We start from the raw sequence: 21705 nt of genomic DNA, 5'->3' as shown, positions 1-21705 counted from the left end.
TTTTAAAATTGTCCACTGGCAGCTGCATGACTAAAAGAATCTTAATTTGTAGATTCTCCTCAGCACTGCTACCAACTGCAGTAAGTCACCATGGTGATTAGCTTATTCTATGGGCATGGCCAGTTTTGTGTAGGCCCATCTTCCAGTGCAATGTTTTTTAAATTGGTGTTGGGCGGCTCGGTGGCACAGTGTTTAGCTCTGCTGTCTCACAGCACCAGGGACCTGGGTTCGATCCTGGCCTTGAGTGACTGTCTGGGTGGAGTTGGCACGTTCTCCCCCTGGCTGCGTGGATTTCCTGTGAGCGCTCCGGTTTCCTCCCACAGTCCAAAGATGTGCAGGTTAGGTGGATTGGCCATGCTAAATTGCTCCTTTGTGCCCAAAGATGTACAAGTTAGGTGGATTGGCCATGCTAAATTGCCTCTTAGTGTCCAAAGATGTGTATGTGGATTGGCCATGCTAAATTGCCCCTTAGTGTCCAAAGATGTGCAGTTTAGGTGGATTGGCCATGCTAAATTGCCCCTTAGTGTCCAAAGATGTGCAGGTTCGGTGGATTGGCCATGCTAAATTACCTCTTAGTGTCCAAAGGTGTGTAGATTAGGTGGATTGGCCATGCTAAATTGCCCCTTAGTGTCCAAAGATGTGCAGGTTAGGTGGATTGGCCATGCTAAATTGCCCCTTAGTGTCCAAAGATGTGCAGGTTAGGTGGATTGGCCATACTAAATTGCCCCTTAGTGTCCAAAGATGTGCAGGTTAGGTGGGTTGGCCATGCTAAGTTGCCCCTTTGTGCCCAAAGATGTGCAAGTTAGGTGGATTGACCATGATTAATTGCCCCTTCGTGTCCAAATATCTGCAGGTTCGGTGGTTGGCCTTGGTAAATTGCGACTTCGTGCCCAATGATGTGCAGGTTAGGTGGATTGGCCATGATAAATTGCCCCTTAGTGTCCAAAGATGTGTAGTTTGGATGGACTAGCCATGACAAATGTGCAGGGTTACGGGGATAGGGCAGGAGAAGAGTGCATGGCTAAAATGCTCTGTCAGTGCAGACTCGATGGACCGAATGGCTTCTTCTGCACTGTAAAGATTCTTTGAGTGCTAAAGATTGCAGAAACTTTATTTAGGCATGATGCAACTTATGCTTAAAGCTTTTTGTTTGACCTCTTAAAATGGTTTGGCCACTTACGGGCAAATATAATGACCAGAAACACTAGACCTCACTCTTTCAAAGGATCATGAGCTATCTCTAAAAGGATTCCTTTTCCTAAAGGATTCCTAATTGTGATGAATTTTAAGGTTTTCTGATGTTAACATTCACTATTTAACAAATGTCATGATGGCTACATTCTTTCCCTTTCAGCGATCCTAATGGTTCGGTCACCTTTTGCTGAAAAACTCCTTGGCAAACTTTTTTAGAGGTTCGTCAAACTGGAGCTCTGACGAAGGGTCATCCAGACCTCGAAACATTGGGTCCATTCTCTCTCCAGAGATGCTGTCAGACCTGCTTAGATCTTCCAGCCTTTTCTGTAATTGTTGGGAGTGCTTTTCATTTAAGTCAAAGAACTGTCATGCTGTCAAAGGACTGTCCAGCTGTCAAGAAGCTGTCAAGCTGTCAAGGAGCTGTCTAAGGATATGCGGTGAGTTGGCATGGAGGTGGTAAGGACAAAAAGTAGTGGGTGGGGGGAAATGGGTTACCAATTAATTGACAGAGGGTATATAGGGACAGGGGGATGTGGGGCATTGGCAGCATAATGGGGATAGGAAGAGGGGAATGGGTTGGTATAGGGAAACGAGCCATCGAGTGGGTAGAATGGCACAGGCTGGCATAAGAGTGTGTGCAGGGGCATAGTTTGGCAGAGATTAGCATAGATAGGGCATAGGGAGTGAATGGGGGGGGAGTGAGGGGGTGAAGAATGGGGGGATACTTTTTGTATCATTCTTCTTTTAAAATTAATTAAACAGTGCGTCCAAGCACAGAGGCAAGTTTCCACCCAGCCTGCCCCATATCGAAGGAAAAAGGTGCTGGCCTTGGAGAAGGTCCAGAGGAGGTTCACGAGAATGATTCCAGGACTGAAGAGCTTGTCGTATGAGGAGTGTTTGAGGACTCTGGGTCTGTACTCGATGGAGTTAAGAAGGATGAGGGGTGATCTTATTGGAACTTACAGAATACTGAGAGGCCTGGATAGAGTGGATGCGGGGAAGATGCTTCCGGTAGTGGCAGAGACTAGGATCCGCGGGCACAGTCTCAGAGTAAAGGGACAGCCCCTTTAGAACTGAGATGAGGAGGAATTTCTTCAGCAAAGGGGATGGAATTCATTGCCACAGAAGGCTGTGGAGGCTAAGAAATTGAGTTTTTAAAAATTCATTCATGGGACATGGGCATCGCTGGCTGGCCAGCATTTATTGCCCATCCATGGTCGCCCTTGAGAAGGTGGTGGTGAGCTGCCATCTTGAATCGCTGCAGTCCACATGCTGTGGGTTGACCCACAATGCCGTTAGGGAGGGAATTCCAGGATTTTGACCCAGCGACTGCGAAGGAACGGCGATATATTTCCAAGTCAGGTGGTGAGTGGCTTGGAGGGGAACTTATATTTAAGACCGAGATAGATAGGCTCCTGACTGCTAAGGGGATCAAAGGTTACGGGGAAAAAGGTGGGGGAAGGGGGTTGAGAAACATATCACCATGATCGAATGGCGGAGCAGAATCGATGGGCCGAATGGCCTAATTCTGCTCCTATATCTTATGGTCTTGTGGCCTCTGCACATGGCAGGTCTCCACCCTGAAGGTGGCCTCTTTACAGATCGGATTCTCAGAGGTTGGATTTTTCCCATCTCTGCGCAGCTAAGCCAGGAGTGGAAATCTGGGCCACAGTCACGTCTCAATGGTTATTGATGAAATAAATCAAGAAAATCTTTCCAATTGGTTGCGGGGAAACAGAAACCAGAGGGCATAACTCTGAAAATCATCACTGAAGGAGTGAACAGAGAGGTCGGGGGAATGTTTTTAGAGAGATTAGGCTGTAATGCCCCATAAGAAACACTGGCAGACTCAAAATCCATTGTAGATGAGAGGTAAGCGATGATGATACATGGGACGTGATTGAAATTCATCAATGTGGAACTGTTGAACCAGAGAATTGGACAGAACAGAACAATCAAAATGGATAATACAAGAGAAGCAGATAAATAAACATTTAGGAGGTGCGGCAACAGAGGTGGGGAAGGTGGCTAGCTTTCAAAACTCACTCACAGAGCTGGTACAGGTGGAGATGGGCTGAATGGACATCTTCTGAGAATCATAGACTCCCTACAGTGCAGAAGGAGGTCATTTGGCCCAATGAGCCGGCACCGATAACAATCCCACCCAGGCCCTGTCCCCGTAACCCCATGTATTTACCCTAGCTAGGCCACCTGGCACTAAGTTCAATTTAGCCTGGCCAAACCACCTAACCCGCACATCTTTGGAGTGTGGGAAGAAACTGGAGCACCCGGAGGAAACCCACGCAGACACGGGGAGAACGCGCAAACTCCGCACAGACAGTGACCCAAGGCAGGAATTGGGCCCGGGTGAGGCAGCAGTGCTAACTACTGTGCCACCGTGCCGCCCTTTGTCCTGCCAGTCGTGGGTGGTGGCAAATATCCCATCAAACCCTGCAGGCCAGCGGTATCTCATGATGTGTTGTGCCATCATACTGCCAGTCTCTCATTGGTGGTGGCTAACTGTTGTACATACAACATGCAAACCCGACACACTCTCAGTAAAAGGTGGACAATCCAAGCCTATGACTTTACTATCGGCAATCTTCACTTGGAGAGCCTCTCATGAAACGTTTCAGTTACCTGGTACCATGCCAGCCAATGTGGAGGTGGAGTAACTGCCCTGTCCAGTTGGTGGAACATGCGGAGGATAGCCAGGTAAAGTTGTACTTGCCATATCACGGCCTGAAAAAAAACAAACAAAACCTTATATACTGATTGCATTGGAGTGTTTTAGCGTGTACGTGCGTGTGTTTAAGTTTTTAAAGTTTATTTATTAGTGTCACAATTCGGCTTACATTAGGCCGTGAATCGAACCCATGTCCCTAGCAACAGTGAGGCAACAATGCTAACCACTGTGCCACCATGATGTGTGTGTGTGTGTGTGTGTACGTTTACGTGTGTGTGTGTGTGCGTGTGCGTGAGTGTGTGTGTGTGCGTGCGCGTGTACGCGTGTGTCTGTGTGTGTGCGTGTGTGCCTCCATGTACCCACTTGTGGATGTGTTGCATGAGCCATAATTGCAGTCAAAATTGGCAAAAGATTACTGGCAAAAAGAAGCAAAATCAATATGAGAAAAAATCTTTTTCATGCAAGGATAGCACGATGGCACACTGGTTAGCACGGCTGCCTCACAGCGCCAGGGATCCAGGTTCGATCGGGGCGGCACGGTGGCACAGCGGTTAGCACCGCTGCCTCACAGTGCCAGGGCCCCGGGTTCGATTCCCGGCTTGGGTCACTGTGTGGAGTCTGCACGTTCTCCCCGTGTCTGCGTGGGTTTCCTCCGGGTGCTCTGGAATGTTTTGACTCAGAGCGTGGTGGAGGCAGGTTCAAGCCAGGCAATCTAGAGGGAATTAGACTGTTAGCTGCAAAGGAAGAGTGTGCAGGGTGACCAGGAGAAGGCGGAGAACGGCACTAAGTGAAGTGGCCATTTGGAGAGCCGGTGCAGATATGATGGGCCAAATGGCCTCTTCCTGTGCGGTAACATTTCTGTGAATCACTCTGACCCCGGCTCCTCCTTCTACCTCAGTCGACAGTCTCAGATAATCACCCTGATGACTAGGTTTAATCTATGGTGCTAAGCAGAGCACAATAGATGAAACAATTAAGATACCAAGAGGAAATGTCATTAACTGACCAGTAATTAGGCTGGTGATTAATAAATTGCAAATATTTTATTATCTGGTGCTCGCTGCAAAACATGGATGAGGTGAGATGCTGAGCCAGAGTAGAATGCCTTCTCATGAGCAGTTTAAAGCTCATACACACAGGTGCATGCACATGCATGCGCTTACACAGACGTGCACACATGCACGTATACACACAATGTACATACACGCACGCGCACACACACACACACACACAGATGCACGCACACACAGGTGCATGCACATGCATACACGCAAATGCATGCGCACACACAGGCGTGCACACATCACGTGCACACACTATGTACATAAACACACACAGATGCACATACACATAGAATCATAGAATCTCTACAGTGCAGGAGGAGGCCATTCGGCCCATTGAGCCTGCCCCGACCACAATCCCACCCAGGCCCTATCTTTGTGACCCTCCTTATTTACCCTGCTTGTCCCCCTGACACTGAGGGGCAATTTAGCATGGTAAATCCACCCAACCTGCACATTGTTGGATTGTGGGAGGAAACCGGAGCACCCGGAGGAAACCCACGCAGACACGGGAAGAATGTGCAGACTCCGCACAGACAGTGACCCGAGGCCTGGGTGCCTGGACACTGTGAGGCATCAGTGCTAACCACTGTACGCACGTATGTGTGCGCACTCACCATGGCTATTTTGTAATAAAATCTCATTAGCCCTGGATTATGTCATATTTATGTAAAGCATTTAACACGTACATTTCAAACTACTTTCTTCAATGTCATTTTTTTAGAACATTACAGCGCAGTACAGGCTCTTTGGCCCTCGATGTTGCGCCGACCTGTGAAACCAATCTAAAGCCTATCTAACCTACACTATTCCAATATCATCCATATGTTTATCCAATGACCCTTTAAATGCCCTTAATGTTGACGAATCCACTACTGCTGCAGGCAGGGCATTCCACGCCCTTACTCCTCTCTGAGTAAAGAACCTACCTCTGACATCTGTCCTATATCTATCACCCCTCAATTTAAAGCTATGTCCCCTCGTGCTAGCCACCACCATCTGAGGAAAAAGGCTCTCACTGTCCACCCTATCTAATCCTCTGATCATCTTATATGCCTCTATTAAGTCACCTCTTAACCTTCTTCTCTCTAACGAAAACAGCCTCAAGTCCCTCAGCCTTTCCTCATAAGACCTTCCCACCATACCAGGCAACATCCTGGTAAATCTCCTCTGCACCCTTTCCAATGCTTCCACATCCTTCCTATAATGCGGCGACCAGAACTGTACGCAATACTCCAAGTGCGGCCGCACCAGAGTTTTGTACAGCTGCAACATGACCTCATGGCTCCGAAACTCAATCCCTCTACCAATAAAAGCTAACACACTCTACGCCTTCTCAGCAACCCTATCAACCTGAGTGCCAACTTTCAGGGATCTATGCACATGGACACAGAGATCTCTCTGCTCATCCACACTACCAAGTATCTTACCATTAGCCCAGTACTCTGTATTCCTGTTACTCCTTCCAAAGTGAATCACTTTGCACTTTTCCGCATTAAACTCCATTTGCCACCTCTCAGCCCAGCTCTGCAGCTTATCTATGTCCCTCTGTAACCTGCAACAACCCTCCGCACTGTCCACAACTCCACCGACTTTAGTGTCATCCGCAAATTTACTAACCCATCCTTCTACGCCCTCATCCAGGTCATTTATAAAAATGACGAACAGCAGTGGCCCCAAAACAGATCCTTGCGGTACACCACTAGTCACTGAACCCCAGGATGAACATTTCCCATCAACCACCACCCTCTGTCTTCTGACAGCTAGCCAATTCCTGATCCAAACCGCTAAACCACCCTCAATCCCATGCCTCCGTATTTTCTGCAATAGCCTACCGTGGGGAACCTTATCAAACGCTTTACTGAAATCCATATACACCACATCATCTGTTTTAACCTTATCCACCTCTTTGGTCACCTTCTCAAAGAACTCAATAAGGTTTGTGAGGCACGAACTACCCTTCACAAAACCGTGTTGACCATCCCAAATCAAATTGTTCCTTTCTAGATGATTATAAATCCTATCTCTTATAATCCTTTCCAAAACTTTGCCCAGAACAGAAGTAAGGCTCACTGGTCTATAATTACCAGGGTCATAATTGAAACAAGAGCCAAATAAAAATAAAGGGATCAACATTTCAGCTAAAACAGTGTACGGCAGAATTCCATAGCAATGTGTCAAATGTTCATGCATCAGTATTGCAGATCATTCTCGCTGTGCCATGACTCCAGCAGGAAGTTCTGACTGAGCAAGGGCGTTTTGTGATGGGTTGTACACTCCCTGTACAAATCCCTCATGCTTGTGAGAGGGGGATCACAGGCAAGAGGGAGGCTGCGGTCATCCTCTTCAAACTGTGGCCATTTTATTCTCATGTACAGACTGCAGGCAGATGGAGTGCAGCGACAGGAGAATGAGAGACGGGCAGAGAGAAGTAACCAGCGTTTTTGCAACGTAAGAAGGAAAGACAGAATTTAATTAGTCATAAAACGGTGTGTTTTTAACGTATTGAAAAATCTCAAGACTCACCCTCCGTCCGCGAATGGAGGTAATTAAGGATTAAGGAGAGCAGGCCAGCCAGAAATTGGATTGAAAAGATAATTCCGGAGGGGAAAAGGAGGTGAAGGGAGTGGTGGTGTGGTTTGGGAAGGGAAGAGGGAGTGGGAGAGCTTTAACAGCGTGGCACAGCACCGCTGCCCAGGGACCCGGGTTCGATTCCCGGCTTGGGTCACTGTCTGTGCGGAGTCTGCACATTCTCCCCGTGTCTGCGTGGGTTTCCTCCGGATGCTCCGGTTTCCTCCCACAGTTCAAAAGATGTGCTGGTTAGATTGATTGACCATTAAATGCGAGGCGTTAAGGGGATAGGCTATGGGTGGGGTTGTTGTTAGTGCAGACTCGATGGGCCGAATGGCCTCCTTCCGCACTGTAGGGATTCTATGAACATCCATGACTCTGGCAGATTCACACCAGGACAAACTCAGAGGATCAGAGTGTACAAGTTAGCTGGTTAGATGCATTAGCCATGCTAAATTGTCCCCCAATGTACCTCAACAGGCGCTAGAGTGTGGCGACTAGGGGATTTTCACAGTAACTTCATTGCAGTGTTAATGTCAGCCTACTTGTGACTAATAAATAAACTTTAACTTTAAGTTGTGGAAGGATATCAGGGAAGAGAAGTGCTGGAAAGGCTGAGGGCAAGGACAAATTTGAAAAAGAGAATGAGGGTTCTATCAAGGAGAAGACTTTAGGTATGCAAAATGGGCCCCACGCTGTTTATAGCCAGGGGCTGTGAAGTGCTGAGAGAAATCTCCCACTACCTGAAGTTGAATTCCTCAATTTCCTTCCCAAGCCCTACAAACATCTGCAGTCTCTGCACACCTTCAAATCTGGCTTGTCACACATCTCCAACTTCCTTTGCTCCATCATTGGTGGCCAAGTCTTCACCTATCTATTAAGTCAACTCAGGAACCAGCTACCATCCCACCACCCTCGACCTGCTCACCTCTCTCCTTTAAGTTGCTCCTTCAGACCTGCTACTCTTCACGCTAAATTGTGCCAGGCAATGTCCTTGTGAAGCACAATGGGACTTGTTACATTTAACACACTGACCAACATTTTCCAGCTCTTCCCTCGAGTGGGATCTTCCAGTCCCGCCGATGGCGACCACCCCTGCCCCCGTGGTGCGTTCCCCCATGGCGGAATGTACATTGCATGCAAAATCTCGCAGACGTCGGCAGGACTGGAAGATCTTACCACCGGCCAATGGCAGCCCGTCTCCACCGCAGGAAAGTCTGCCGCGGGGGGACTAGATAATCCCCCCATTGTACAAATAGATTGGCCGAAATCTTCCAGTCTCGTTTGCAGTTGGGATTTTCCAGCGCTGCTGCAAGTGAATGGACTTTTGGCTGGAACGTCAAATTTTCCCTTCTCACCCACAACAGGTTCTGCCGCAGACGGGACTGACGAATCCTGCCCAGTGTCTCAAAACTTCCATTAAAAGGGGTTGTTTTCCTTGGAGGCTGAGGGGGATGTGATTGAGGAGTATAAAATGATGAGGGGCATAGATAGAGTAGACAGGGAGAAACTTATCCCCTGGGTGGAGGGATCAATGACCAGGGGGACACAGATTTAAGGTAAGGGGCAGTAGGGTTAGAGGGGGTGTGAGGAAAAGCTTTTTCACCCAGAGGGTGGTGGGAGTCTGGAGCTCACTGTCTGAAAGGGTGGTGGAGGCAGAGACCCTCAGAACATTTAAGAAGTATTTAGATGTGGACTTGAGTTGCCAAGGCACACAAGGCCAAGTGCTGGAAAATGGAATTCGAATAATTAAAAATAAAATGCTGAGGATGCTGGAATCTGAAACAAAAATCTCAGCAGGTCTGACAGCATCTGTGGAGAGAGAGTAGAGCCAACGTTTTGAGTCTGGATGACTCTTCATAGAACATAGAATTCCTACAGTGCAGAAAGAACCCATTCGGCCCATCGAGTCTGCATCGACAACAATCCCACCCAGGCCCTTTCCCGTAACCACACATAATTTACCCCGCTAATCCCTTTAACCTACACATCCCAGGACATTAAGGGGCAATTTAGCATGGCCAACCAACCTAACCCACACATCTTTGGACTTCATCAGAGCTAGGTGGTTTGTCTTTGAACTGCACAGACATGATGGGCCGAAGGGCCTTTTTTGTGCTGTATATCTCTATGACTCTGTTAATATAATGGCTTTCACAAACTCATTACATCCTAAAACTGCTTGACTTCCAGTTTTTGGAGCGTGACTAGTGCCACATAAGCTAATGTGACTGAATACTTGCTCACAGCGAGGACCAACGAGCAGCGCAGAACAGAAGCAACTTGCATCTGGGCTCTCATTGTCGGAACAACGTCTCAAAGCACTTTGCGAACTTGGAAACAAAAGGAAAAATGCAAAATGTTTCAAAGAAAGAGCTATTTGGAGAGGTGACCAAAAAGCTCAGCCAATGAGACAAGTCCTGAAACCAGAAGAGAAAATGCTGGAAAATCTCAGCGAGTCTGGCAGCATCTGTAAGGAGAGAAAACAGCTGACGTTTGGAGTCCAGGTGACCCTTTGTCAAAGCTGGCAAGTCCTGAGATGAGAGCGGTTGCTTTAATGGTTAACCTGGTTCGGAGTAACACCTCCCGATGTACTCCCCCAACGATCAATCTCCTGTAGGTATTGGCTTCCAGCGCCAAACTTAAAGAAGTCCAGGTGGTACGAGCTCTTGTTTTAAACCTCTCCGGTAATTCAGGATGTTAATACCAAGTGATAGAAATAAAATGGCACTCTCATTCCAACTCAGACTCACAAACAACGTAAATCTTCCAAGCACAATTGTAAGCATTGATTAGAAAACACTGATTGTTTTGACTGTAACCAAAGATAGCTTTCTGTCACCTCTCTTCACTCTCGGCTATTTAATTTTGTATCCATGCTTGTGCTTTAATCTCCACTGGAATGGAGAAGGTAAACCCCCAGCCCATTAGTCCGTACAGGGACTTCCTCCCAGCCCATCTGCTGTGGACATAGTTTATTGTTGAGCTAGACTCAGGTATTGCCACCTAAGAGTTGTAAATTCCTGTTGCTTAATTCTGAGATTCTTGCTGTTTTGTTAAGTGACTCCTGAGACACCTTGCTCCGATACCTGAGAAGATTCTTTTGCAGCTCTACAGCCTAAGCTGCTCCTGACATAAGTTGTCCAGCCTGGGATTCACACATTGAACGTCTTTACAAAGCACGCCTGCTTTCCCGTGGTGGGCGGGATGGGAAAATTCCACCCCAGGAGTCGTTGGAACTAGACCTGTACCTGCATCGAGCTTGTTTGATTAAAGAACAGTGCAGCACAGGAACAGGCCCTCCAAGCCTGCGCCGATCACATTGTCCTATCTAGACCAACCGCTTGTATCTCTCTATTCACCATCTGTTCATGTCTCTATCCAGATAAGTCTTAAATGTCGCTAACGTATCTGCCTCAACCACCTCACTTGGCAGTGCATTCCAGGCCCCCACCACCCTCTGTGTAAAAAACTTCCCCCACACATCTCCACTGAACCTTTCCCCCCTTACTTTGAACCCTTATAATTGTCATTTCTGCTTTCTGTTTGCACCCTCTTTCTTTGAGGGTGTCATGGTGGCAAGTATTAGATTTTTCAGCAATGTTGCGAGGACATGAAAGGTGTAATATGTAATAATTTGTTGGTTGAGTTCACGGGCAGCACGGTAGCACAGTGGTTAGCACTGCTGCTTCACAGCTCCAGGGACCTGGGTTCGATTCCCGGCTTGGGTCACTGTCTGTGTGGAGTTTGCACGTTCTCCCTGTGTCTGCGTGGGTTTCCTCCGGGTGCTCCGGTTTCCTCCCACAGTCCAAAGATGTGCGGGTTAGGTTGATTTGGCCATGCTAAAATTGTCCCTTAGTATCTTGAGATGCGTAGATTAGAGGGATTAGTGGGTAAAATATGTAGGGATATGGGGGTAGAGCCTGGGTGGGATTGTGGTCGGTGCAGACTCGATGGGCCGAATGGCCTCTTTCTGTACTGTAGGGATTCTATGATTCTTCATTTGTGGGACATGGGTGTCACTGGCTGGCCAACATTTATTGCCCATCCCTAGTTGCAGTTGAGAGTCAACCATATTGCTGTGGCTCTGAAGACATATGTAGGCCAGACCGGGTAAGGACAGCAGACCTCCTTCCCTAAAGGACATTAAAATCCAGGTGGATTTTTCTGACCATTGGCAATGGTTTCATGGTCATCAGTAGATTCTTAATTCCAGATATTATTTATTGAATTCAAATTTCACCACCTGCCGTGGTGGGATTCGAACCCGGGTCCCCAGAGCAGTAGCTGAGTTTCTGGATTAATAGTCTAGCGATAATACCACTAGGCCATCGCCTTCCTTGTTTTACTGATGGAGATGTTTTCTTTATTGTTAAAGTACAATTTCTTTCTGAATCTATACAGTCATTCACTCTTGTACAACGTGAAGGAAAATTGGTCAGAAATCCCAAGGTATATTCTGAAGTCAGATGAGACCCCAACCATTTTCTATTTTGGCATTAGTGTGAGGATATGGGAGTGAATTTTCCCGTTCTGCTCCCCACTGGGCGGGCAAGGATAGAACCGTAGAAAGGTCCGTTGATCTCGAGCGGGAATTTCCGGTTTCAGGGCAAGCGCGGCCGGAAAATCCCGTCCATGATGCGATTCTACTGAAAAACTGGGAAGCTTTTATCAAAACAAACTTTATTTAACAACACAGTTTAATTATAACAAATGAACTGGGTTAACTTTTACCAATTGAAATACTTAAACATGACAAGGTACAATGCTTAATCGCTAACCTATTACTATAGGTTCCAATCAAGCGATACTTCTCTGACGGAGTTAAATCTCTCTTTATAACTAGATAGCAAAATACATGCATACTTGCTATGACTTAGGTTAACAATCTGGAAGCCTTTGGAGAGACAGAGAGGGAGAGAGAGAGAGAGACTGGCCGCAATTCTCCCATCCCGCCCGCCCCTGGAATTCTAGCGGGCGGGGAGGGGGGGGGTGGGGTGGGGGGTGGGGGGGGGGGGGGGAGCTGGGCCATGTAAAGGTCCATTGAAATCGGGTGGGAATCTCTGGTTTTCAGGCAGGCGCGGCCGGGGAATCCTGCCCATTGTTTTCTTCTGGCAGTCCAGGCAGCAACTGCTTATATTTCAAAATGAAACTAAAACTGGTCTTTCCTGCAAGCTTTGCTCCCCCCATTAATCACCTGACTCTGTCCCTGCCAATCAACCTAATCAAAAAGCTCACGTGACTCTGCATTCCAGGTCTCAAATCCCAGGGGAACCTAAATAAACAAAGGGTCCATTAACTCTATCAAGTAACGCATTCCTCGCTAAAATCAGTTATTTTCCTGAATTCTTCAGCACTTAAGCTGCACAGATTCTCAGACAAATTAACTCTTGTAGAAAAACACTGCCTCTTAAAGTAGCCCCAACTTAGATATAAAAATATTAAATAGCACAGTGCCGTCACTATTGTAAGTTAGTTTGTAGACACTGTCTGTCAGGTTAGAGATTGATGTTAATGCGAATAACAGATTAAATTGTTTTAGTCATTGCCATTATTAATTACTCTTCCCCTACCCAGTTTCTGTTCCCTTGTTGGCATCAGGCTCTGAGAAGGCAAAGGTAATTCTGGCAATTTTGAAATCATTTCAGACGGAGATGAGGAGAACTGCTTTTTCTCTGAGTGGTGTGAGTCTCTGGAACTCTCTTCCTCAAGAGGCAGAGGAAGCAGAGTCTTTGAATGTCTTGAAGGCTGAGGTAGATAGATTCTTGATTAACAAGGATGTTATCGGGTAGGCAGGAATGTGAGGTTGAAGTTACAATGAGGCTTGGTGGCCCTCACCTGCTCCTAGTTCATATGGAGCTTTTCTGAAAAACCTGGTACCTTTCAGAGAATGACCAGATTATTTCATGAATATTTTGTTGCTTGCTGTGTAGTCTCCGGAATGTTCACAGCCAAAGGGTGCACTGTACTTCCAAGTCTGAAGTAATGAGGTGTTGTAGTGTGAGATATCACGAAGCAGATCTGAATCAAAACTGAAGTTTAAGTTTAATTATTAGTGTCACAAGTCGGCTTACATTAACACTGCAATGAAGGTACCGTGAAAATCCCCTAGTCGCCACACTCCGCGCTTGTTTGGGTACACTGAGGGAGAATTTAGCATGGCCAATGCACCTAACCAGCACGTCTTTCAGACTATGGGAAAAAAACCGGAGCATGTGCAAACTCCACACAGACAGTGACCCAAGCCAGGAATTGAACCCAGGTCCCTAGTGCTGTGAGGCAGCAATGTTAACCACTGTGCCACCGTGCCGTGGATGTTCAATTAATCTCTTTATGTCTTGCTCGTTGAAGGGTGAATTTTCACCTGGATGTCAGAGAAATCCTTGCTCTTCCCTGATTAAGAGCCCCCGGAATCTGGTGCATTCCCCGAAACAGCCAAACAGATCTTGGGAGTTTAGATCCTGAGTTCAGTCCATCCAAAAAGAAATCTCTGGCAGTGCAATACTGGGCTGCAGTGACGGTCTAAGTCAGTGTGATCTAGTCCTTGATGGGACATGAAGGATTCTACATCCAACTGAAGGTTGCCACCAACCGAACCATGTTGATAGCTATTGATAAAGCACACGGGGCACTCCCCTCCACCATTCCGAGAAGTAGAGCACCAAGTCAGAGCTCAGCTAACCTTGCAACTGAACACTGAAATTTATTTCGAGAGGCCATGTGACTCTAACCGTGGAGGACCAATGTCCCGCTGAAGAGTGGATTGATATCGGTAATGGTTTCCTGGACTATTCTGCAGTGTTAAAATTGCATACAATTGCTCACAGCACAGAAAGAGGCCATTCGGCCCAAATGCTTTAAACCATGAACCTCCTGGAACCACTCGAAACAGGTGGAGACCATTCAGCCCCTGTGTTGCTGCTCCACCATTCATAGAATCACAGAATCCCTACACTGCACGGGGGCGGCACGGTAGCACAGTGGTTAGCACTGCTGCTTCACAGCTCCAGGGACGTGGGTTCGATTCCTGGCTCGGGTCACTATCTGTGTGGAGTTTGCACATTCTCCTCGTGTCTGCGTGGGTTTCCTCCGGGTGCTCCAGTTTCCTCCCACAGTCCAAAGATGTGCGGGTTAGGTTGATTGGCCATGCTAAAAAAAAAATGCCCCTTAGTGTCCTGAGATGCGTAGGTTAGAGAGATTAGCGGGTAAAATATGTAGGGATATGGGGGTAGGGCCTGGGTGGGATTGTGGTCGGTGCAGACTCGATGGGCCGAATGGCCTCTTTCTGCACTGTAGGGTTCTATGATTCTATGACTGCAGAAGGAGGTTATTCAGCCCATTGAGTCTGCACCAGCAACAATCCCACCCAGATCCTATCCCTGTAACCCCACGTATTTTACCCTGCTCATCCCCCTAATATTAGTGATCAATTTAACATGGCCAATATTCCCCCAATTTGATTTGATTTATTATTGTCACATGTATTAACATACAGTGAAAAGTATTGTTTCTTGCGTGCTATACAAAGCATACCGTTCACAGAGAAGGTAACGAGAGAGTGCAGAATGTAATATTAAGGGGCAATTTAGCATGGCCAATCAACCTAGCCAGCAGATCTTTTGGACTGTGGGAGGAAACCAGAGCATCCAGAGGAAACACACGCAGATACAGAGAATATGTGCAAACAGACAGTGACCTGAGGCCGGAATTGAACCCGGGTCCCTGGCGCTGCGGGGTAGCAGTGCTAACTACCGTGCCACCGTGCCAACATTCGATTAGATCATGGTGGATCTGTCTCTTCAACTCCATCCAGCTGCCTGTGTTGCATAACTTCTAGTCCCCTTCCCTAACAAGATGCTAAAATTCTCCCACCCTCTTCTGTGTAACACTGTCAGCATATTTCTTTCTCCATCATATAGCTTCCCTGGGGGCTGGAACTATAACACATTTAGACAGCCTGATAGCTCCAGTGATGGAACATTATAGATAAAAATTGAAGATCCCTTGCTGAATGCTTTAAAAAATTGTTTCCCCATTTCATACGTGCTGTGTTCAACTTATGTAAAGCACATCAGACTGCCAATCACAGCACAAGTTCAAAAAAGCTCCAGACGCTTTTTCCAACAGTAATTTTCATAGAAACATAAAAACTAGGAGGAGAGGTAGGCCATTCAAGCCTGCTCCGCCATTCAATATGATCATGGCTGATCCTCAATCTCAATGCCACATTCCTGTTTTCTCTCATGTCCTGTGATTCCATTAAAATCTAAAATAAATCTATCTCTTTCTTGAGTGACTCAGTGACCTCGCCTCCACAACCTTCTGTGGTAGAGATTTCCACAGGTTCACCACTGTTTGAGTGAAAAAAAATTAAAGAGTACGCAAGTCATAGGATCATAGAATCTCTATAGTGCAGAAGGAAGCCATTCAGCCCATCGAGTGTGCACCAACAGTCCCACCCAGGTTCTACTCCCGTAACCCCCTGCTAATCCCCCTGGCACAAAGGGGCAATTTAGCATGGCCAAACCATCCAACCTGCACATCTTTGGATAATAAGGGGCAATTTAGCATGGCCAATCCACCTAACCTGCACATCTTTAGACACCAAGGGGCAATTTAGCATGGCCAATCCACCTAACCCACACATCTTTGGACACTAATGGGCAATTTAACATGGTCAATCCACCTAACCTGCACATCTTTGGACACTAAGGGGCAATTTAGCATGGCCAATCCACCTAACCTACACATCTTTGGACACGAATGGGCAATTTAGCAAGGCCAATCCACCTAACCCACACATCTTTGGACACTAATGGGCAATTTAGCAAGGCCAATCCACCTAACCCACACATCTTTGGACACTAATGGGCAATTTAGCAAGGCCAATCCACCTAACCTACACATCTTTGGACACCAAGGGGCAATTTAGCATGGCCAATCCACCTAACCTACACATCTTTGGACACTAATGGACAATTTAACACGGCCAATCCATTTAACCTACACATCTTTGGACACTGAGAGGCAAGTTAGTATGGTCTATCCACCTAACCTACACATCTTTGGACACCAAGGGGCAATTTAGCATGGCCAATCCACCTAACCTACACATCTTTGGACACTAATGGACAATTTAACATGGCCAATCCATCTAACCTACACATCTTTGGACACTAAGAGGCAAGTTAGTATGGTCTATCCACCTAACCTGCACAGTTTGGACACGAAGAGACAATTTAACATGGTCAAACCACCTAACCTACACATCCCGGGACACTAAGGGACAATTTAGCATGGCCAAGCCAGCTAACCTGCACATCTTTGGACTGTGGGAGGAAACCGGAGCACTTGGAGGAAACCCACGCAGAGACGGGGAGAACGTGCAAACTCCAAACAGACAGCAATATAAAACCATCAAGATTGGAATCGTCAGTCATTTTAATTGGCCCTGAAAACATTTTTTGAAGAACATCACCTTCAGCACCTTCGACATCAGTGGTGCCATTAATCCAGAGTTCAAAATACACCTGGATGGTCACAATCTCTGATTGGCTCAGGTCACAAGGGCAACATTTCATCCGGGTCTCATTTCCAATCTTGGGAGATGGGAGACTGTCTTGAAAGACCCAAAATCACTGCAAACCTCAATCAACTTTACTGTTGTAAGAAAATGAGACTTTCTGTCAAAGTTTTTTGTCTCGCACTCATCAGAGCAGCCGCAAGAATGCCAAATTTCAAAGGGCGCAACAATTTATACTGCGTGAGATGAGGGTGCTGATTGGTTAGCAAGTCGACTCCGATTAGTCGCGGTGTTACCATGGAGAATACAGCAGGGGGCTATTGTTCCCCAGGCTTTTGTTTAATTCTGCAATACCTGGACATGTTCCTTTTGTCTGCAGCACATGGCATTAAGTAAATAAACCCTATCCTGAGGGTTAATAGACAGGTAAAGATTCGTCAGCGCATTCTGGATCCATTCAAGTTAGTCATCAAGGTTTCTTCAACAGCACAGAGTGGAAGAGGGTTGATCAGTAAGTTCACGGATTATATGAACACTGGAGGGGTGGTAAATAGTGAAGAGGATAGCCTTGTTTACAGGATAATACAGACGGGATGGTCAGATGGGCTGATCAGTGGCAAATGGAATTCAATCCGGATAAGTGTGAGCTGATGCACTTGGGCAGGACAAACAAGACAAAGGAATACATGATGAACGGCAGGACCCTGGGAAGCACCGAGGATCAGAGAGACCTTCATAGCATGTACACCAGTCCCTTAAGGTAGCCGGACAGGTGGATAAAGTGATTAAGAAGGCATATACTTGCCTTTATTAGCCGAAGTATCAAGTTTAAGAGCAGGGAGGTTATGCTGCAACTATATAAAACATTGGTTAGGCCACAGCTGGAGTATCGTGTGCAGTTCCGGAACCCACATTATAGGAAGAATGTGATAGCTTTGGAAAGGGTGCAGAGGAGATTTACCAGGATGTTGCCTGGGCTGGAGAGTTTTAGTTATGAAGAGAGATTGGATAAACTGGGGTTGTTTCCCTTGGAGCAGAGGAAGCTGAGGGAGAAAGTGATTGTGATGTATAAAATTATGACAGGCATGGATAGAATAGACAGGAAGAAACCTTTCCCCTTGGCAGGGCGAATCAATGACCAGGGGGCATAAATTTATGGCAAGGGGCAGGAGATTTAGAGGGGATGTGAGGAAAACCTTTTCATCCAGAGGGTGGTGGAAGTCTGGAACTCGCTGCCTGAAAGGGTGGTGGAGGCAGAGACCCTCATAATATTTAAGAAGTATTTAGATGTGCATTTGCGATGCCAAGGCACGCAAGGCTATGGGCCAAGTGTTGAAAAATAGGATTGGAAGAGTTGGGTGGTTTTTCTTTGAAGATATGATGGGCCGAAGGGCCTTTTTCTGTGCTTTGGACCTCTATGACTTCCCAAACCAACAACCTCCACTACCCTAGAAGGACAAAGGCAGTAGGTGCATGGAACATCACCACCTCCAAGGCACACACCATCCTGACTTGAACATACATCAACATTCCTTTATCAACTTTGGTTCAAAAGCCTGCAACTCTGTACGTAACGGCACAATGGGGAACATCTTCACTACGGCGACTGCAGAGAAAACCCACCATCTTCTCAAGGGCAGCTAAGAGTAGACAATAAATGTTGAACTTGCCAGTGATGCCCATACCCCGAGAAGGAACAAAGTTGATTGATAAAATTGAGAAGGCAATTGTGGTCACAATGGGTTGGCGGTTGTTGGAGGACTGCCCATTGGGCACAGCAGGTTTCTTGTCTATTGTCCAGGACTTCTGCTGTTGGCGATATAATTATTTCCATCCAAAGTCATTTATTCTTCCTTCACTTCATTTTCCAGATTTAACTCCTCTGGCAGTCCTGTGACTCAGCCAATGTGTTGGCGCTGGGTGATGATCCAAATTAAACACCCAAATAAGCTGAGCAAATGTTCAGCCTCATTACCCGCTCCATACCAACATGTACATGCACCTTGTGCATCATCTGATAAAGCAGCTGTCCATCTCCGGCTGACTCACACAGGATAAGGTGGTTTCTGACAGGCAAGGAATTGTGGGTAACCCAAGTCGCCATATGCTCTACATTCTAAATTGACAAATGACGGCTTACCGCTCCTCCAATCCTATGAGGCGGAGCAGGGATGAATGCTACTAATTAACAGGGAGGGAATCAGAGGAGAGAGAGAGGGGAGTGCTGACCGGGGATGGTCTAACCCAGTCTCTGAAAAAGGACTTGGTTAACTAAGTGAACTTGGGTGGCACAGTGGTTAGCGCTGCTGCCTCACAGTGCCGGGGACCCAGGTTCAATTCTGGCCTCGGGTGACTGTGTGGAGGTTGCACGTTCTCCCCATGACTGCGTGGGTTTCCTCCGGGCGCTCTGGTTTCCACTCACACTCCAAAGATGTGCAGGGTAAGTGGATTAGCCATGCAAAATTGCCCCTTAGTTTCCAAAAATGAGTAGGTTAGGTGGATTGGCCATGCTAAATTGCTCCTTAGTGTCCAAAGATGTGCAGGTTAGGTAGGTTAATCATGCTAAATTGTTCCTCAGTCATAGAATCCCTACAGTGCAGAAGGAGACCATTCGGCCCATCAAGCCTGCACCAACAACAACCCAAGTCCCATTCCTATAATCCCACATATTTACCCTGCTAATCTCCCTAATACTAAAGGGCAATTTAGCCTGGCCAATCAACCTAACCCACACATCTATGGAGTGTGGGAGGAAACCGGAGCACCCAGAGGAAACCCACGTAGGCACGGAGAGAACATGCAAACTCCACACAGACAGTAGCCCAAGCCAGGAATTGAACCCGGGTCCCTGGCGCTGTGAGGCAGCAATGCTGACAACTGCGCCACCGTGCCACCCTTAGTGTCCAAAAATGTGCGGTTAGGTGGATTAGCCATGCTAAATTGTTCCTTAGTGTCCAAAGATGTGTAGGTTAGGGGGATTAGCTGTTCAAAGTTTATTTATTAATGTCACAAGTAGGCTTACATTAACACTGCAATGAAGTTACTGTGAAAATTCCCTCAGTCGCCACATTCCGACACCTCTTCCGGTTCACTGAGGGAGAATTTAGCATGGCCAATGCACCTAACTAGCATGTCTTTCAGACTGTGGGAGGAAACTGGAGCACCAGAGGAAACCCACACAGACACGGGGAGAACACAGACAGTGACCCAAGCTAGGAATCGAACCCAGGTCCCTGCCACCGTGCCGCCCCAGCTGGGTAAATATGGGAGGTTATGGGGTTAGGGCCTGGGTAAGATGCGCTGTCAGAGAGTCAGTGCTGAGGCAATGGACTGAATGGCCTCCTTTTGCACAATAGGGATTCAGTGGAGTTTTATTCTCTGGAGGAGTTCTGGTGAATGTTAATCTTAGTCTGGGTGCAATTGGGTAATGAGAAAGTGTGAATAGTGGCTTGCTTTCTTCAATGCAAACAAAATCTCAGTGCATGTTCATTCTACACTATGAGGCAAATGTCCAAATTAATTTCTTTCCTGGTTCTGAACTTTAAGACTTGAGAAACATCTGTTCCCTTGCGTAAGAATTGTGGCCAGGCTGAGAGTGGCATGCAGCACGAAGAGAGATGTGACTGCAGGAAGGGATAGCACCAATCCACAACAACCTGTCTCCGAGAACCCAGGAAGAGGAGTCATCAACACATTTTTAGCAAGAGCTGTCACGTGAAGGGTGGTTGGTGTACTTGATCAGTGAACTTGGACATTGGAACACTTGGGTGGCTGACACAACACAGGCTATAACTGATGGAGGCACTGCTCCTTGGTGGGGTGTAGTAGTGTGGTGAGGAGGAAGCGGGGGTTTGGGGTACCGTGCATGTGTGCCCATCCTTTGCCAGGAGGATGGAGGTAATGCAATTGGAAGTTTCCTATTGAGTTGTATTTCTCCATTATCCTGTGATCGGCTGCGTACTCCCTTCCTCGGGGGCAGATAAGTTGGATATCTTTGCAACTATGGTCACTCCAAATTGAGATGGAAATTTGGAAACAGGTCAACGCACTGTGGAAGGATCATGGAATCACAGAATTGTTACTGGAGAAGGAGGAGGCCGTTTGACCCATTGTGTCTGCAGTGGCTCTCTAAACTTGCATCAGGACTTAGTGCCATCCCTGCCTTTTCCCCCTGTGCAAGCTGGCTTGTACCGAGCAGCGGAAATCTCAACTTCTCTCCCTTAAGAGGCTGCAGCTATTGGATCAATAACATTATTAAGACTATGACTGATAGATTTTTACGTTAGGTAATGGTCTCTTGAGATACGGAGGTGGATTTGAGGTATAGAGCAGTCAATGGTGGTGTAAGGAGCTTCAGGGTCGACATAATTCTGTTCCTATGTTTCTTGAGGGGCTGAGTGGCATTCCCCAGTTTCAATGTTTCTAATGACTGACTGGACATGGTAAATCTCAGGTTACATAGACAATGGCCGAGGGTTTCTGCGTCGGAAACGCCTCACCTCTGGCTGCCAGTAAGATCTTCCCGTCCCGCCGTTTGTACGACTCGTCCACCCCACCACCAGGAAACCCGCTGGGAAGTTCCCGCCCAATGCCTTTGGAGCACCTGGATTTTGCATGGATTCTGTACAATGTGTGGGAAGCACAGGTGCCTACAGATTACACATCTGAAA

At 47.0% G+C, this 21705-nt stretch overlaps 1 protein-coding gene across 3 annotated transcripts in view; it reads right to left on the bottom strand.

Annotated features, from left to right (window-relative positions):
* Positions 1 to 21705, bottom strand: part of LOC144480349 (paired box protein Pax-2-like) — a 407590-nt gene that overhangs the window by 16228 nt on the left and 369657 nt on the right. For all 3 annotated transcript variants that reach the window (XM_078199764.1, XM_078199765.1, XM_078199767.1), the window contains exon 8: positions 3835 to 3936. In XM_078199764.1, coding sequence (XP_078055890.1) covers positions 3835 to 3936 — 102 coding nt within the window. The remainder of the gene's footprint in view (positions 1 to 3834; positions 3937 to 21705) is intronic.

Source organism: Mustelus asterias, chromosome 28, assembly GCF_964213995.1.
Source record: "Mustelus asterias chromosome 28, sMusAst1.hap1.1, whole genome shotgun sequence".
NCBI classification, from domain to species: domain Eukaryota; kingdom Metazoa; phylum Chordata; class Chondrichthyes; order Carcharhiniformes; family Triakidae; genus Mustelus; species Mustelus asterias.
Note: the sequence above shows the minus strand (reverse complement) of the source record. Positions and strands in the feature narration are given on the sequence as shown.